The following is a 19987-nucleotide window of genomic DNA, read 5'->3' as shown; positions in this document are numbered from 1 at the left end:
AGTTCTCGCTACCGCTAAACAAAGATCTGAGGACATCCCATTAGGGGTCACGTCAGAACAACCTTTCATCCGACCAATCAGAGCATCGCTTACCAGATTATGAAAGTGACAGTCGGAATGTGATTTCTGATCATGCAGCCTCGAAAACTTTAACTCCAAACGATAGTTACGGGTTTATCGACTATATCCATACAATCTAGACCTTCTATTAGCCATTCCAGAATGTTGTTTTGTTCAGGTTTCAAATTTGTAATCGAGAATTTGTCAAAATATGTTTCGAAGCGTAGTCGCCAATTTGAAATTAGTGCCGTAAAGCACGAGAAAGCTGCCTTCTGATTGGTCATTCCATTGGTCGGTCAAAGTTTGTGCAAGATCGGTCTGACGTGACCCCCAATGGAATGTCCTCAGATCTTTGTTTAGCGGTAGCGAGAACTAAGATCTGATTTTAGTGAGATTGATATGCCAAATATTTCAAATTTGGGTCACTTTAGTGAAGATTGATCAAGAAAAACATTCTCTATCTTTTAGATTACCAGGCTCTGAACCCCATTTAACAATGTTTTTCAAAACTTAGCATCCATCATTCACTCTTGGACAAGGCAAACCAGAGGTTGATAGCATGAGCAATGATCCACGTCATCAGAATACTATGAGGTACTATCAACTAAGCCTCAAAGCCTGACCACAGACCTGTTCCCCAGAGCTGGTGAGGGACCTTCTCATGATGCTGAATCCATTTGAAAAAATGATGCAATTGAATTATACTCACACTTTAATCTTGCAGATCTTGTAGTAGATGGAAAGCTCTGGTGAATTCTTCACATCTTTATGAATCTTTGCAGATTCAACAAGCTGATGACGAACCTACAAGCAGTAGATATTAAACGCATTTATCAAACCTCCATGTCAGCATGGTGAGATCTGATTGGTCCACGTGATCTTCATAAAATAATATGTACCCTGCTTTGGAGGGAAATAGATTTCTCAGCAAGTGAATAAATCTCTTATACCCTGCCATGAGCAAGACATGCTGCACCTAGATTTCTGAGAGGCAGAATAAATCCCTTATAGTTATACCCCACTTCAAAGGAAAAAGCTGCACGCTTTTTCCCCAAGTCAATGAAAGTCATGTGACATAGCACAAGTTAATCTCAGCTCAATCAAACAGCTGTTTTCTATCAATTTTGAAACAAAATATAATATATATACCAGGAGCCGGAGGCTCATCAAATATATATTCCAAGTGACAAGTAGACAGCAATAGTTTTAAGCTTATCCTGGTGACCTTCAGTGTGAACTTGGTCTTGATAAGCCAAGCCTGCAACAAATAGTTAGATTCTGTTCTGGCCACTAAACACAAGTGCTATCATAAGGTGAGGTGAGGTGAAATTGGGTTTATTGTCGCGTCCAAGATTATTGCACTTATATAGTGACGTGCTTGCACGTGTGTGTGTGGCTGCTTGCACTAGTCCAGACTGATGCCGATGAGATACCATGCAGCAGTTTAACATGAATACCCCACTCAGACACAGTATACTGACTCCGAGCCGACCAGTCCTTGTTTTAGCCCCTTAATGCCGAGCGCCAGACAGGGTGACAACAAGTACCATCTCTTAACGTCTTTAGATATGACGCGGCCGGGGATCGAAACCCCAAACCTTCCGCTCTCAGGGTGGACGCTTTACCACTTGACCACGGAGGTGGTCAGTGCTATCATAAGGAATGTCAATAAATAGACAATGATAGATCTGCTGACCACCCGATCCCAGTTTCAGCTTCTTCTTACGGCAATGCTAACATTTAAAATATCAGTGAAGGTGGGTACCTGGTAGGTATTGAGTTTTCGTATTCTTTCTTTATTCATTCATTCCACCAAATTATCACTGACAACAGACATGGAGTTATTCGAAACTAAGCATGAATGTCTGGGGGTTCTTGCCAAAACCATAATGTCATAAGTTTAGACGGTCCCTTAATCAAATGCTATAAGAGCAGACCTCAAGGGACAGGGGGAGCCCTTAGCTTGGAACACTGCATGTTGACTGCTATATCCCCCTGGATGTGTGGATTGACATTGTGGAATACAACACATATATAACATGTCAAAGCTGGCAAAAGGCTTTTTTTCAGTCAGAGCTATTTTGCAGAGAGTTTGACGGAAACAAAGTTCATTTCATTTGAGCCCAAACCTGTACCAGCTTGGAATCCCCATGAGGTTATAAATATACAAAAACATACTGATGACATAAAATAGCTAATTCACAATAATTCAAGCCAAATGGATAATCTGGATTAAACAAATCTTTCAGCAATGTGATTTTGTTAAGTGGCAGTGCAGATTGTTGAAAGTTTATCTGTAGTAATTGTCAGTGGCAGCAAATGACTTAAAATGTTGAGGGCTGAAGTGGCCATGTTGTAACAAGAAGTGCTAATTAGAGTTACCCCCTTGATTTTTTACAAACACATGACAGCGGGAAGGTCAAGAAGTTTTGATATGACAATTCCTACAAAACCTTTTTCAACCTAACCTGCATCTTACCTTCTTGCCAAGGGCGGATTGGAAATCTATCTGAAAACATTGAATTTCCACCAGCTTCCAACACTGTTCCAGATTTAAGAAAGAAGCACGGGCCTCTTTCAAGACAAATTCAAATCAATCGTGAGTGCACTGACATATGTTATAAGGCCTGTTACTTATTGCTGCAGACATTTTTTTTCGCCATCATATTGCCTTTTGTGATTCCAAACCTACAACTGTGTGTTTCAATAAAACTTGTTGATTATGCATTGATCTTGTGGGTCATACACTGATTTCACAATTTAGTTCTGTATGAACTGATTTCTGGATTAACCTTGGCATTTCCACTCACCATGAGCCCAAACACCTGCTTGTAGAGTGAGGGCACATTCTGCTTGATGAAACTGGCTGCTGCTGTAGCTATGTGGGAGGCATCTCCTCTCCTTCCTGCATCCAGGTGGCACTCGATCAAGGCACTGAACCAAACATTTAACACAACATTAAGTTTAGGGTAAGGATAAAACACTCCTTGGTTCAAAACGTAAAACTGCGAGCGAGGAAAAAGCCCCAGGGACATTGGACCAAGTGCTTATCCCGAGCTCAAGGTTTCAAGATATTCCCCTGAGCTTAACTTCCCCTTTTCAAAGTTCCATCATCATGGCTGAGAGATTAATTAAAATTATCAAAAACATGATGTCTTGCTGATGCGGCAAGCATCAATAGTGAAAATTGTCCTCACATCATCAGCTGAGCCCTCCATTCATAGTCCTTGTCTTCAATGTCATCCAGAGCTTTGACCACCTGGTGTAGACTGCGAGCCAGGTACTGCCGAAAGTTGGGCTTGAGGAAGGGACGACAAAACTGCCAGTACAACACTGAGGCATTGTACACCAGGAAATGGTATCTGCAAATATTATAGACATGGCAGGCTTTTAAACAACCAAACACTAATGTTAACACGAATTGAAGATGAACATTCATGGGAAAATGTCACCTGTTATTGCCTTTACAAAGTTACCGAAGATTCAAGTTTTGAAACAATTATCAATAATAACATAATTTGGGACGTTTGGATATTATTTGGGTTGTATAAAATATCTCTTTTCCCAAAGGAAACAATACATTATCATGATTCAAAATTAAGAAGGCAAGGGGACTTTGTCATAACCCTAATATTTACAAATCCAAGTTTTAGTAGGTCTTGAGATTCAAATACTTTAGCAGAGTCACTATCCTTACTTTCTACCACTGCAGTGTAAGTAGTGAAATTACAGCAGTAGACTGAGATAGTCCAGATATATAAATCAGGTGTACCTTCCCCTCATGGATCAAATGTGTCAGTACTAACTAGATTTCACATTACACATGACAAGAAAGGCTGGTTTTATCTACCTTGATGTCTTCTTGGCAAAGGAAATTGCTTTCAATAGATACACAACAGCTTTCTCCAATTTCTCCTGAAACAAAAACAATAAGATTAATTTAAAATTGTAAATTTTACAAAGAAATTGTATATTTATAATACTTATCCTATCAGACACTATGCATTTATCCTTCTTCTTTCAATGCTAAGTGAAATATGTGCTTAAACAAAGGTTTCCAGCTTCTAAAATGAATTCACCTGAACACACCCAGCATCACCATGGTCACCACCCAACAATCTGGGTCACACATGCTCTTCATGGCAGTTGACCTACACATGCTGAACACATGGTTTCTCTTTCTGGAGCTTAACAGGCTGGAGGAATTGTGTTGTGGGGATGGACGGGTTGGCACATAGCAAGTGAGATAGGATAAATATTATGAATATACAATTTATTGAAAATTTACAATTTTTGAAACTTAACCTATCTCACACTATGCATTTATCCTACAGTTGGATGGGTTGATGGGTTTGTGTTATTTAACGCCGCTCTCAGCAATATTTCAGCTATATGACGGCTGTCTGTAAATAAACGAGTCTTGACCAGACAATCCAGTGATTGATATCATGAGCATCGATCTGCGCAATTGGGATCGATGACATGCATCAACCAAGTCAGCGAGTCTGACCACCCGATCCAATTAGTCATCTTTTACGACAAGCATAGTCGCCTTTTATGGCAAGCATGGGTTGCTGAAGGCCTATTCTACCCCGGATCTTCATGGGTCTCCACCACAGTTGGAAGGTGGGGCGCAACTCCCTAGTCTATAAAGATAACAACTGTAGGATAACACGAGGAAGCTGGAGCTAAGCAGTGATACAAAACCATATTGTGTAACATTGTCTAGTGTCATAAGACAAAGCTTGTGAATAGGGATGAAACACTCCCAAAAAGTGTTGCATGTGACCCTGATACAAGAACTGAGGAAAACACATGAAGTCAAGTCCAACATGTGTAACATGTTCATACGTGAATGAGCATAATTATAAAGTTAAACAAAACAATGTAAGACATATAACCGATTCTAAATATATCCAGCTGCTCCATTCTACAAGATAGTTGTATCTTGGGATGTGCGCCGATCCATGGAAATGCCCTGATTCCTGGAAGTGTGCTGATCCTGAGAGGTTTGCCGAATCGGGGATGTGCATCGATTTGTTGAAGTGCGCCATTCTTAAGAGGTGCGTTGATCCTGAGAGGTTTAGCCAAAACCGGGATGTGTCCGCCGAACATGAGAAGTTCCCCAACCTGGGAAGTGCACCGATCTTAAGAGGTGCAACGATCCTGGGATGTGTGCTGATCCTGAGAGGTTTGCCAAATCTTGGATGTGCATCGATTTGTGGAAGTGTGCCAGTCTTAAGAGGTGCGTTGATCCTGAGAGGTTCGCCAAACCTGGGAAGTGCACCGATCTTAAGAGGTGAGCTGACCCTTGGATGTGTGCCAATCCTGAGAGGTTCGCAAATCAAGGGAAGTGCACCAATCCTAGGAGGTTCGCTGATCATTGGAAGTAAGCCAAACCCGGAAAAATGATGACTCATGGAAGTGCACTGATCCTGGGATGAATGCCAACTTGAAAGGTTTGCCAAACCGGAGAAAATTGCCGATCCCTGGAGGTGTGAACGAACTGGTACTAGCAGCGACAATTGCGGCATGGTTGCTATAGCAACTGTCGTATCAGCAATAATATGAGAGGGCGATGAAGGCAACAACCTACTCAACCCATCTACCTGGAAGCAAGAGAGGGCGCGACTGACCATGAAGAGCATGGTAGGAACATCCAATCCAATTGGGCAAGAGTGGATGAGTCATAAGAACAGGATCGATCCCGGCGACGCCAAAGATTCCAGTATCGATACTGTTGAAGGAAAACGATACCAGGTGGACGAACGATCAGCTGAATATGTATAGGAATAGTCCTCAGATGGTCTATCCTTTAGGCGTTGATCGCAAGAAAAACTGAAACAGTGAATCTTGGATGAAGGTCGGTGACGGCGAACACAGACAATTGATCAGGGATGCATTCATATATGTCAAGTCGAAATGGGAGCAACTCTGTCTTAAGCCGAAGTGAAAGAATCGATAACACCAGCATTATGTGAAGGAGCAGGGTATGGGCTAACGATCTGTGAGCGCTGGCAGGGTCGGCGATTGGTGCTGTCAAGGCTGGCGTGAATGAAATGTCTTTGTAGAAAACCATGCAAACAACTGAGGCTGCTGGTTGCTCCAACGGAAGCATCGATACAGACGTACTGAAGACAGATGGAACCCTTTGTTTTCCACCGAGGATTAGCTGTGAGGATGTCACACTGGCTGTCAGGTGGTTGAGGGGACTTGTTTAGTAGATTTAAGTTATGACACAGGGTTAGAAATTGGCACTAGTCCTATAGTCCTTGACAAACTGCCCAGTGGTAAAGGTATCATAAGGACGAGTAGAAAATTGCCATTTTTAAGGGTTTTGCTATATGTTATCATTATAAGGACTAGTGGACGAAAGCTGTTAGTTTCTAACACTGTGACATATGCAAACCACATAAGCTATAAAGTTTCAAAAAGACATCCATGAAGTTTTAACAACTATTGAGCTCAGATACATTGAACAACTCAACAACTGCAATGGTTAATTTGCAGTTGTACCCACACTTGTTATAGCATTGTGATAGTTGTCAACTAATGCAATAGTATATATATATAAACCTACTTTAAGGCTTCATAATTATAGTAATCAATGCATCCTGATTAGTTTGTTTGTTGTTTAACAACGCACTCAGCAGTATTCCAGCTATATGATGGCAGTCTGTAAATAATTGAGTCGGGACCAGACAATCCAGTGATTGACATCATGACCATCAATCCACACAATTGGGATGCGATGACATGCATAAACCAAGTCAGCAAGCCTGACCACCCGATTCCGTTAGTCGCCTCTTACAACAAGCATAGTCACCTTTTACAGCAAGCTTGGGTTGCTGAAGACCTATTCCACCCGGATCTTCACGGGTCTCCTGATTAGTCAACTTATATGACAAGTGAGGGAGTAAGTGATGTTTTACGTCGCTTTTAGCAATATTCCAGCAATATCACAGTGGAGACACCAGAAATTGGCTTCACACGTTGTACCCATGTCATGAATCAAACCCAGGTTTTCAGCGTGACGTGCGAACGCTTTAACCACTAGGCTACCCGACCGCCCCTATATGACAAGCATTGAGTACTGTGATTCCATTGAATTGACCTCCAGGAAAACCCCACTGTGTCTAATGTTAAACATGATCAAAGCACTCACTGGATTGTTTGCATTCTGTGGAGCAAGGAGCTGAGCCTGACATAAGTATGCTCGACACAGGAACTGGTTTGGTGGTGGAGGCTTCATGAAGAACATCTTTAGACATTCCTTGGCCATGTCTGGTGAGCCATTCTGGAAGGCAATCTCAGCACAGAGAACATACAGATCACAGCCAAATGGTTCCGGGGTATCCACAGCTGGCCTTGTTTCAGCAACATTCCGCAAGAGGTTATAAGCTTGTGTAAGTTTGGGGTTCCTCTCTGTTCCTATTTGGAAGATAAAGATGTTAAGCACTGTTAAAACACATTGTCATTATGACGGCAACAAGAACTGGAATATGCATTCAAAGAAGCCCCGAAACTTTTGGTCGGACAACTCGTGAAACAGTCAAAACCCAGTATATATTTTTTCATACCTGACCAAAACGGTTCAATCAACTAACTACTGTGATACAGTTTTTTTCTAGTTTATTTTTCTAAAATAGATTTTATTCCATTAGAGTTGAGATGGTTAAATGTCTCATCATACTCAGAAGCATCATATTTTATTAGCTGGCTTGCCGTGCATTCACACAGACAGATAGTTGAGGGGTTTAAAATACTTACTTGTCCTTTCTATCGTCATTACAATAATGTGATTGGCCAGTCAGCAGAGCACAGTTAAAATTTGCCAAAAATGTGCAAAATATATCACCATAACCCAATTAATATGGAGTTGCTTGCATACAAATAGGGCCAATGTATGGATATTTTTCTAAATAACAATAGTACATCACTTTGTGTAATTACCCAATGTAGTCTTTGAGCCTGTATACCCCGATATCTTACACATCCCTATTTATTGATCTAATGGAGGAACCACCTATGCATAAACTCTACAGCTAGTGGAAAACCCATGCAGAAACAGATTATTGAAATATAGGGCGAAACCGCATTATCAGTGGTTCATATTGGGAAAGGGAGGTCACTCTCATTTTTAACGAGAGCTATCTACCTTGTTTTTGTATTTGTGAGAAATGGTGTCTCCCATGCTGTACGTTGTTGGTCCAGCTATTAAATGCCCAGCTTATACCTAACGTAAAACATATTCTTAATTAAATAGTTTAATGCATTATATATTTACGTTTCCATCCGTACATATTCTAAGATTGGTTTAGTGCTGATAACCATTTTCTAAAATGTGGGCAGACATTTTACCCGTCATCTATCATGTCTATGGTGATCAAAACAAGTGGGCCCACATTTGTATATCGCCTAGCTTCGTTAGGTTGTTTTGTTAGTTCTGATAATCAATTCCTAAATGTCGGCAGATGTTCTTCCGTCATGTTGATTGCAACAGGAGGGACCACATTTATTAATTGCGAAATTCTACTTAAATATTGATAATCATTTTCTCAAATGTGGGCCCACATTGTTCCAATCATATATGGTGATCGAAACAAGTGGGCCCACATTTGTATATCATTCTTCCGTCATAGTGATTGCAACAGGAGGGACTACATTTTGTAATCACTAAGCTTCATTAGCTTGGCTTACTTATAACCATTTTCTAAAATGTGGGCCTACATTGTTCCTATCTTATAGTGATCGAAACAGGTGGGCCCATATTTGTAAATCGCTGGGCTTCATTGAGTTGACTAAGTCATTTAGGCTAGTGGGCTCACATTTGTCATTACTTTGCATGGGTATGTGACATTATATATTATTCTCATTTTGTAATATTGATGGGAAATATCTGTATAAATTATTTAGTGTGACGTTAATTCCACAAAAGGCACACAAATTCTTTGAAGATTGAATAAAGTCATCATGGCTGACCACAATAGGTTTGCAAAAATAGTTACAAAGCAAGAAACTTAGATCTACTTTAAATTAAATTTACAGAGGCAATACCATTCATTCTACTTTTTCCAGTATAACACATCAATCTAATCATAAGTTTTGGTGGCGATATAAGCCTGAAAATATGTCTCCATTTGACTTGATCTCAGACATGATACAAGCCTCAAACTTTTCCGAGAACTTGTTCCATAAAAGGAATAACTCATGAATATCAATGACCCCACGACCTAGTTTGGCAATGTTCGTAGAAGTGAGTTCTGCTGTATTGTCATCGCATTTGTACATTCTAATCCAATTATAAGTCATAATACTTATTTTAAATAGACAAAATAGCAGTCTGTATTGTGCGTTTGTTTACATAGTACATATTCTCAACAACAAGTGCGTTTAGTTTCGAATGTGGGCCCACCTCAAACTTTTGATTAGGCAAACAGAGTTAGCTCCCTTCTCGAACCGACGATAATGCGTTTTTGCCAAATCTAGCGAATACGTACACCATGTCAACATATCAGCTTGCAATCCGTTGAAGCATGAAGTGAATAGGTTACCGGTCTGTTATTACCTCAAGTTGTGGTAATAAAATTCTGACAAGTATGTGTATAGATAGGGGAAATTATCTGGGAGTACAGTCACAAAACCAAAGGAAATATTTATTTTAAAATCTCAGAAAAATATGAGAGTAACAGGCAACCAAAGTCTGAATAGGATTTATGAAGATGGTGTTCTTGGCCGTGAGGTTCATGTCTTGACTTTTGGACCCCATCGGTCTCTTGACTAAGAGCAACCATCATCACAAATATTGACTTCAAAAGATTCCAATTACTATTTTCATACGATAGAAAGAATGTCATGTTGCATATCATCTACAGAAGGAGCAAATTTTATTCATTCGTTTGTTTGTCAGAGTATCATTTAAGACGAAGCCTTGTCTAGATAAGGTAGCCCTACAAAAGTTGCAGGTGCTCGTTTCTTCTGTCACCTGGCCAGTGTCAGCTGTCAGTGTGAAAATTGTCTTGCTGAGACTGTATAAAGTTTACCTGCGTATTTCTGGGCAGAAACGAGAAGTTTTCTTATGCTTGTGTCCATTTTCACGGCTTGATTATTGTTGTCACTTATTATTGTATCATCATTTCACATTGAACACTTGCAAAGTTCTCATTTTCTCAAGGCGAACGCCATGTTGTTAGACGCGAAGGAAAACCGGAAACCCATGCGCAACATAAATAGTCCATGTATTGAAGACAAATATTGTTCGCAAAATGCCAAGTTTTAAGAAGGGGAGAAAACTTTGATAATATCTTTAGATGAGATGAAAGGAAATGTATGTTTTCCCTAAATTTCTCTACTATTCAACTTTTGTATTGTCATGTTCATAAGGTATTTCTACGCACTGAAGTGACAAGTCGTGCCATAGCAACAAGCAGGTACGCCTTCCCATGATGCAATGTGACAGCTGTCAAAATGGCGGCCTCCATACAATGTTTTGAAACTTGAAAGTAGGCACGGTGTATGCCCCCGGATTTATGATTTTTTATTCAAGTTGACATTGTGAAATGTCGTTATCATTTAAATCTGTTTTCATAACGGTGAATCTTCTGTTGTGTCTGCTGCCATGCTTATAGTGAAAGACACTCCACGATAAACCAAAATTTGCTGAGAATTTGATACTTGGGCCTTGTGTTTATTTTTTGGCAAAGTAACAATACTGCCTATTCAGAAGTTAAGATGGCTAGTTCTGGTAGTGTGAAGGGCCGGACTAGCTCACATGGATCGGCAGGATCCAGGGGCTCTCGTACCCCACCAACAAGTGCTGGAAAGGTCCCAGTCCACAAATCAGCCAGTGCCAGTAGGCCTAACGCTGATGCTGCAAGAAAACCACTGAAACCGTCCAGGCCATCAGACAGACTGAACCCTAAAACAGTTGATCCTGTAAGTATGAAAAACATTGGATGTTACAGTTACAAATTTAAAAGATCCGAGTAAGTTGGTATGACTTCACTCGTACCACCTCTCATACCAGATATGCTTGTAATGTGTCTAAAATACATATATCTGAAAGTATCATGTTTAAATGTAACTTCTTTAACATTAAAAATCATGTTGTGAAAACTGTTCTTGCAGTTTGCCAATTCAAAGAAGAATCAGTCAGCTTTCGCATCAGTGTATTCCAGTGGAGGCCTACCATGCAGGTGAGACGGTCACTGTGGTGTAACCCCATTGTGTCAGTTGACTGCCATTTTAACAATTAACTTCTTTCATGAGTTTCTCTATTTCGTTCATTTAAGGAATTTGAAACACTTGTACATGGTTTTGAAAATATCAATAAGTGTCATGTTTGATTCTTCCGCTGTTACTCACAAGTTCATATATAATTAGTTCCACATCAACACAATGATGAAACTGACAAAATGATACCTGGTATAAATCCATTTTTTGTTGGTGATTTCTTTTTCAATCACAATTCAATTGTGTAGTATGTTTCATATGACTCAATTTCAAAACTTGACCCTCTGACAGCAACCATTTGGCTGACTAACGCCTCAAAGATGCTGCCTAGCTATTACTGTACCATCATTATAATGTAGTTGTATGTGATTTGACATCACAAATAAAGTCTTGTGGACCCACTGATGGACTCCTGTATCTGAAGATTAGTCTTTTAGAAACCCAATCTAACCACCCTCGGAATACTACTAACCCATGTCAAATGAAGTTTAAGTCAATGATTCATATGCTCCAGTGAACTTACTAGGGCTGGCTAATGATTTAGATTATTGACATTAATTATCGCTCAATATTGATAAGTAACTTTAACAAATTTGCAAGAAATTCCTGAAAGAAATCAACATATTTCATGCCACTGGTGAGCAGTTACACACTTATGCATATATTACTTTGTGGACGTTTGAGATATAACAAAAACAGTTGCTTTCCGTCTTTGACAATTGACATTATTGAAAATAAAAAGTCTGTATCGGTAAATCTTAACTTTATTTCATATAGGTTATGTAGGTTATTATTGATGACAACAATTTCATATCGATAGTCGTTTATATTTCTTCCCATCAACGATAGTTCTGATTATCAATCTTTTGTGCCAGCCCTAGAACTTACCATGCTTGTTTATATTTCACTTCAACTTGATCAGTTTATCTGATTTCTGTAATCTTTAGGGTATTGTGGGGATCGAAATTAAAGGGACATTATTTTCCCTGTGTGTCCCAGTCCCTATATTGTTCCCTCTTGTATCTTGTGTGTACTGTTATCAAAGTTGTTAATAACCTGGTCACTGTGGCAGTGTATTCTTGTCTTGTTTCAGATTGGTCCATGGCAGTGTGAAGCACAAGATAGCGTGGGACAGTTCCCCAGAACATGTACAGTTTGACCCTGTTCTAGTCACGTTAGCGGAGGTGATTATCAATAGTCTGAAGACCGCCTTTGTGGTCTAGTGGTAGAGCGTCCGCCCGGAGAGCGGAAGGTCCGGGGTTTGATCCCCGGCTGCGTCATACCAAAAGACACTAAAGGATGGTACTTGTTGTTACCCTGTCTGGCGCTCGGCATTAAGGGGCTAAAACAAGGACTGGTCGGCCCGGAGTCAGTGTACTGTGTCTGAGTGGGGTATTCATGTTAAGCTGTGGCATGGTATCCCAGTGGGCTAGCACTTTAAATCGGCATCAGTCCGGACTAGTACAAGCAGACACACACACACACACGTGCATGCACGTCACTATATAAGTGCAATGATCTTGGACGCGACGTTAAACCCCATTTCACCTCACCTCACCTCACAACAGTCTGAAACATTGGGGATCCTTTAGGTGCAGAACGGGTGTTCCAGGTCCTGAGATCGTATCCCACTTGTGACCCAGTTGTTATTTAGACTATGGACCAACAATGTTTACAGGTCTTGCCGATGTTGTCACTTCCCCAAGTGTACAGTAGATACACCCACTCATCTGATGGTCGATGACCAGATTGTTGAAACAAAAATACATTCATACTCGTGAAACACAAGTTTCACAACATGTGGTGTCACCCTGGGAAGGTGACTTAGTTCCAATGTGCCTCTGTTCACCCAGCAAGGAATCGGTACCCGATATGTGATGTAGATGTAAAACCTGTCTGGCTCCTGCAGGCAGCTTGGGTTGTATACTGCCCAGTGAGTTGAGAATGATAACTGGAATGCATACTGATCCACTAGTCAGGCAATAAATATACCACATTTGAGCAGAGATGTGTATGATGTAAACCTGGGTGGAATGGTAGGGACATCACTGCACAAATGATTTTAAATGCATCTTGTCCACATTGATACATATCAATACATTCTTGCTCAACATAAGTTTCAAGTGCGCTTAAGGAATGGAGCATAGTCTGTCATCTGTTTGTGCATCGCCTGTACATTGATAACATTATTTATCACATTATTTATCATTGTATATTATTTATCACTTTAAACATGGTAAAAGGAAAATGTTTGCTTCTCTTGGGGTTATTATTGATTTGTTTGTGTGGTTTCACTGTTGTTAACATGGTTGGTTTGAAGACATGTTAAGCTTGAACAGATAGCTGGAACGCATCTTGCTTCGTGGAGAAAAGGGAAAAGTATGACATGGCACGTGCTGTCCGAGCTGTTCACTTTGGTTTTGAGATATCGTCGCATTAGGACGTACGTTCGTGACTGTGGTTTGATAGTTCAGCTCGATAGGAGACATATTCGTCAGTTTGGTTTGAGATATCATGATAGGACGTTCATTGAACAATTTTAGTTTTATAGCTTGTCAGGATAGGACGTAGTAGAACGTGTTAGTTACAATAGGATGTCGCAATAGGACACAGCAATGCTAGCCAAAATAGGGCTAGACTGGTAGATTGATAGCAATGGATTTTGAGAATCATATTTAGTTATTTTTGTCACATTTACATTTCTTCATCTTTTATTTAGAAGAGATTCACGTTTAGCAATGTTTAGTTCCCCGAATTTATTATCTGAATTATTTCATGACATCAAGATAGTCACGTTTAAATCCCTCGCATACAACAGTGAGGGAATTCACATTTTTGTTAATAGTTAATATTCCACTGCGCAAAAATGGTTGAGGGAGGCACATTTGGCTGAGTGATCTAAGGCTTTTGTATTCCATTTCCAGAGTTGCATCCATTTGTCAGGCAAGAATCCACCTATAGTAGGTTCAAATCCGGATTTCCCAGAACATTTGCTTTGTCAGCACCATTCCCATGCAAGATGTCTCTGACATGCTTCAAACAGGATCTGGAATGCGGTGATATATAACAAATACTGTTCAAAGTGTAATTAAAACTTTTGAAACTTACTCAGGTTTTGGGTTGTTTTGTTTTTCAGGGCTTGAGAGAAACTGTTCACCCATACACATTTGTCTCATGTGCTGGATTTAAGGAGTTGTTAGAAGTCCAAGACTCGGGTGATAAAGCAGCTCCTCTCTTACCAAAGTTGGCACCATCTCTCAGAGCAGCTCTGGTAAGCATAACAGCAAATATGATGATGTACACAAATTGATTCTTTATTTACAACTAGTAGCTGTACTGAACCTTTGAATTTAAGGAATATAGATGTTGAAGTCCTTAAATCAACCTGTCTTCATTGATGCCACAGTTTCTAAACATGCTACAAGCCACAATATACACAAAGCTCAACTCTTTTATTGATTGAAGCATTTCTAATATATAAAGTATTATATGAAATATTATTATATGTTTTAAACATTTTGCAGTCATATCATGTATTTGCTCGCATTATGACCACAATTCTAAGATCCATGATTCTTTTGTACAGCCAATGCTAAACAGACTAATTAGCATGCCAGGTCAACACTCCCCCATTCTCCTTCCCCTAAGAATTCAGACATGACTACGTCTGTCATACGCTTTACACATTTAAGAAGTAGTTTGTCTTTTACACCTGAGATTCATTTGTTTTCATTTTTGAAGTCTAAAATGACTTAAGATTTTCCCTCATATGTTACAAAGGATGATGTTAATTATTCTGCTCTGGAAGTAAAGTCTTTCGGTGATTACAGGTCTTTGGATGTGTGAGATGTTGTCTTTTTCAGGCTCACAGAGATGCAGGTGTGTTTGAGAGATCTCTGGATGCTCTGCAGCAGCTAAGTGACTCCGTGGGGCCAGCTCTGAATCCACACCTTAAAAACCTGCTCATGCCAGTGAGTGAACCTTCTTTCTGATATAAGATTACAGAGCCTATTGTACAGGAGCTCTCAGAGTGATCCCTTTGATGGCAAGTGTATCAGTAAAAAGGATGCAAGTCATATGTATGGAATCAATGTACTCAAGGGTGATGCTGCATATTATTTTAAGTTGTGATTTAGAAATGAACTGTTTATGACCATTTCATTGCAGTATAAAAACACCATTATTTTTTCAATGAACGCAGATGATGTTCACATTGATAAGAAATTTAATGATTAACATTCACAGTTTCCTCAAGAATATTACGCCTCTTGAAGAACTGTAAGGTTAATTAAGCTCTGTTATATGATGTCAACCATATAAATGTGCTTCAGTTAGTCCATCAAACTTTGCAAATGTTCCTTGTTGATTCAGGAACCATAAACAATCAATCCACATGTTTGTTACCTTCGGTCTCTCTGAAAAAATATATTTGCAAGTGGTTATGTGCAGAAATATCGTTTATGTTATATAAAAATATATGAAAGCTATGCGATAAATCACAAAGAACAATGAAGAACGAAGCATGGTTCTGGGGGATTCAAACATGCTCTTGCAACTTGATGACGTCTTATATTGGACAACAAAAGTTTGGAGAGGGGATTGTCTAGTGAGATGTTCCCCATAGATGTAGCTGGGGAACACAGATAAACGCAATGGTCGAACGATCGCATCCAAAAGTGGGAGAGATATGATATATGCTATTTGGAGAAAAGGTACACGTAATGGACAGGAGGATTATGATAATATGTGGGAAATTCCCACCCGTGCTAAAAATGTACTTGTCAAACATTGCCGAGTTTGGATTCTATTAAGTTAGTCATCATTATTTAAAAACATGTAAATGTTTTAATGCTTGAACATTTTATCATCATCCTTAAAGAAGCTGCACATAATGTTGCTGTCTCATGTAAGAAATAAACAACTCATGGTCGTTGTTTATCGTACAATAAAATACTGCAGGTATATTCTCCCTGCAGTGTTTTAGTGTACATTAAACAATGACCACGAGTTGTTCATATCTTGAATAATGTTTATAAATATGTTGAATTAACATGATATTTCTCTCATGTTTAGGTATCCAAAAAGATGATGGATAAAAAATACAAAGAAAAGTGTACAGACATCCTACAACAACTGGAGCAGAATGGGGGGAGGGTGAGATACGCCGACACATGACAACCTTCATCCTTCATGTTACCATGGCTACAAAACCAGTTGCTTTCATGTTTACTTACTTAAACATTTTAGAGCAGTGACTTGATATTAATTAGCCAGTGAAGGGGCATTGGTGCCTTTGGGGCCTGAAGTGCCACATTCTCCCATGCATAATTGCATCCCTTTATCTGGGGCAGGATCTGCTTCTTTGAAATTTGCATTGACTGTGATCCTTGGCCTGTCAGCACCATACTTGTAAAGTGTCTTTGACCTGTAGTTACTTAAGGCTTTCCTGACCGCCTCTGTAGTCAAGTGGATGGTAGGTTGGTGGTTTGATCCTCTGGCCTTGTCATACCATAACACATTAAAAGAAGGTACTTCTTCTTCCGCTGCCTAGGTTTCAGCATTAAAAGGATAATACAAGGCGTAAAAACTCGGGAATCACTGAATCTGAGTTGGATGGTTTCCTAGTAGGCTGGCACTCTTAAACAATATAGTAGTAGTACAGACAAGTGCAAGGAGACCCCCCCACGCACACACACACACACATGCATACAAGTCAGTATATATAGGTGCTTCTTTAACGTGATGTTCAGCCCATTTCACCCCACCTCCGGGATTTCCCCCACATTAAGCTGACATGCCTTGGTAATATTGAAAAAACATTAAACCCACCTCACTCACTCACTCACTCACTCATGTCAAATCCTTGAACATCTGGGGAAGAATAGGTCTTCAGCAACCCATGCTTGCCATAAGAGGCGACTAAGTTTGTCATAAGAGGCAACTAACGGGCTCGGGTGGTCAGGCTCGCTTACTTGGTTGATGCATGTCATCATATCCCATTTGTTTAGATCGATGTTAATGATGTCAATCACTGGATTGTCTGGTCCAGACTTGATTTTTAACAGACCACAGTCATATAGCTGGAATATTGCGTGGCGTCAAAACAGCAAACAAACACTCATGTCAAGTTGCTGAGTGTTGTACAACCAGTTAATCACATGTTGACTTTTGAAGTCATGATTTTATCACCCATATTGTTTCATCAAGTCAATCTTTTTAAAGTTCCAAAGTATTTTGAGTAATTGTAGTGTATGAAATCACAAATGAACCATGTATTTAACAATGTTTGATGGCAATTTTAACATGTTATTTCCTCTTGTATTTTCCAGGAGGTTCTACCAATAATCAAGTCCAAAGTACCAACTTATTCATCTATTTATGGATAAAACATTGAAAAGTGATTTGTATATAATTTTGTTGATTGAGATATATATGTACATGATGTATATTAAATCGACTTATCATGTTGCTTGTTGCTGTGTTGTAATATGGCACACACATTGCTTGCTTGTGTTACCTATGTCTCACTCATGCACATGTCAAGCTATTGTAGTTATTCTGTTAATGCATGAGCGTCCACTAGCCTTTTTATCAAAGTCTTGGTTTCACCCTTGCCACATCAAGCCCACTTTCCTGTGCTAAATATGATTGGATTATCGTAATATCTGAGAACATTTCACAAAATCAACATCCACGACTGTACGTCTTCGTACTAAAGTGTTTTACCACTGCCTGTCTTTGTTTAGACAAATATTTTTTGTCATCTTTTAAACACTGCAAACGATTGCCTATGTTTTTGTGTCAGGGATGAAATTGTGAATGTTTTTGGTATCTGATCAACCTGGTCGTCGCCTATGGCAGTTGCCACCTTTGTAAGGCTATATGAGATAAGAACAGCGATCTGATTAGATATCTCCTCTTCATTACAAGGGGCACAACTTGTGATCTATGCAAGGTGGCGCCAGGATTGAGCCAGTTATAATTTTTAATTCTTTGGTTGATAGCATGAACAACAATCCAAGGTTATCTGTTGTGACACACCGTGATCCCAGTCAGTAATTGTAACCACCTGATTCTCATTAGTTGTCTCTTACTACAAACATTGGGCCTCAGTCTGGCCCAGAATTCTTAAAGAGGTGGGTCAGGTGGGTGTGATGACATGCAGTGTTAGATCAAGACCTGCTCAGAGGCTGATATCCTGTCCTGTCTGTAGCAAATGTCAGAAATCCTGAATTAGGAAGTAAGTATAAGATTTATGGATGAACAACTTCTTTTTTAAAATTAGGATGACGTTTCGGTGTAGGTTCTGACACAGTTATTAAGCAAGCACTTCCTTGATAATGGTGTTGGAACCTACACTTGCTAGAACCTACACTGAAACGTCGCTCCTAATTTTAATAAAGAAGTTGTTCATCCATAATTCCTGCCATGGGCACTTAGTTTGGAATCCCTGAAAAAAAACCTTCAAATGACATACATACATGACACACATCCTCTCAGATTTAAATGTTTGGTAGCCAGTAACAATTTTTGTTTTTCATTTTATTTTATGTATCTGTGATTTTTGTCTTTGAATTTGACTTGTCATGAGATGACAACTGTTTGTTTATGTGTTGTTTGTTGGTACTTATTTTACACGACTTGCTCCATCCAAGCGAGGTCCTTGACCGGAGGCGTAGGTCACAAGGTTTTCAAATCATTTGATATCCTGTTTTCATAATTGTCAAGTCTTCTATTGGTTGTGGCAAGAGTAAGAAACATTGTGATTACCCTTCCTGACATAATGGAGTACCATTTACCATATCTTTATTCCATTGTTATTGAGTAAATGGAGATATTGATAATATATGGTTGAGCATACCAAAAATCAGGAACATAGTTGTGCATATGATATGTTATGAACATATTGTTTTCAGGAGATTGTTCTAATGAAGAGAATTATATGAGCAGTATTATTTTTACAAGATGATTATATATGATATACTCAAGGGCAAATACAACTGCTTTTATCATACCTCCATCTCAGAATGATGAGATCTGAATGGTTCACGTGATCTGGATAAAATATTATATCCCGCCTTAAGAAAAAATCACTTATACTCCTCCACTAACAAGACAGGCTGCATGTGGATTTCTGAGAGGGAGAAACCCCCCATACTCCTCATCTGCATGCTTTTTCCAAGTCAATGACAGTCACGTCACATAGCACAAGTTAACCTCTTGTTCAATTGAACAACTGTTTTCTATCAAGTTTGAATTTGTTTTAATTCTTTTAACGTCATATTAAAGTAAGATCATTTTTGTTGTAGCAGTATCACTTTGGGTTCATGTGGGTTCATGTGGATTTATGCGTTCCTTGTATAAAACCTAACGGGGGATGCATAAAACCACATATACCTGAGTGATACTGCTACTACTTATAATGTATTTATTGATAACTGAATAATTAATAATGGTTATGTTAGAGACTATATGGCTCTGCAGATCAGGGAACGGTGGTCCAATCATCTACGACACTACATTTTGCTGTGGAGAGTTGTGTCCCTTAGGCAGCCCAGAAACTTATGATCGTGGCTTCGATTCCCAGCTTCATAAGTTTCTAGGTTTATCAACACCATACCTGCGGTAAAGATCTTAGACCTGCTTCAGGCTCTCCTTCCACATCAAGCTGAAATGGCCTGATGTAACTGAAATA

At 39.4% G+C, this 19987-nt stretch overlaps 2 protein-coding genes across 2 annotated transcripts in view; one reads left to right on the top strand and one right to left on the bottom strand.

Annotated features, from left to right (window-relative positions):
* The window catches only part of LOC139452428 (cilia- and flagella-associated protein 46-like), a 100840-nt gene extending 90606 nt beyond the window's left edge, over window positions 1-10234 (bottom strand). Inside the window, exons 1-6 of the mRNA XM_071233901.1 lie at window positions 10104-10234; window positions 7226-7491; window positions 3911-3975; window positions 3258-3422; window positions 2871-2994; window positions 770-864 (exon numbers count right to left, since the gene is read on the bottom strand). Coding sequence (XP_071090002.1) covers window positions 770-864; window positions 2871-2994; window positions 3258-3422; window positions 3911-3975; window positions 7226-7491; window positions 10104-10152 — 764 coding nt within the window. The 5' untranslated portion in view covers window positions 10153-10234. The remainder of the gene's footprint in view (window positions 1-769; window positions 865-2870; window positions 2995-3257; window positions 3423-3910; window positions 3976-7225; window positions 7492-10103) is intronic.
* Window positions 10235-10535: 301 nt separating this feature from the next.
* LOC139452672 (PACRG-like protein) lies at window positions 10536-18571 on the top strand. Its single transcript, XM_071234216.1, has 7 exons — window positions 10536-10995; window positions 11188-11255; window positions 12386-12476; window positions 14429-14563; window positions 15156-15263; window positions 16366-16446; window positions 17622-18571. The coding sequence occupies exons 1-7, from the start codon at window positions 10792-10794 to the stop codon at window positions 17676-17678; spliced, it is 744 nt and encodes a 247-aa protein (XP_071090317.1). The 5' UTR covers window positions 10536-10791; the 3' UTR covers window positions 17679-18571.
* The last annotated feature ends 1416 nt before the right edge of the window (window positions 18572-19987 follow it).

This window comes from Haliotis cracherodii, unplaced genomic scaffold, assembly GCF_022045235.1.
Source record: "Haliotis cracherodii isolate W230 unplaced genomic scaffold, xgHalCrac1.p SCAF_9, whole genome shotgun sequence".
NCBI lineage: Eukaryota > Metazoa > Mollusca > Gastropoda > Lepetellida > Haliotidae > Haliotis > Haliotis cracherodii.
This window is presented reverse-complemented; position numbering and strand designations above follow the sequence as displayed.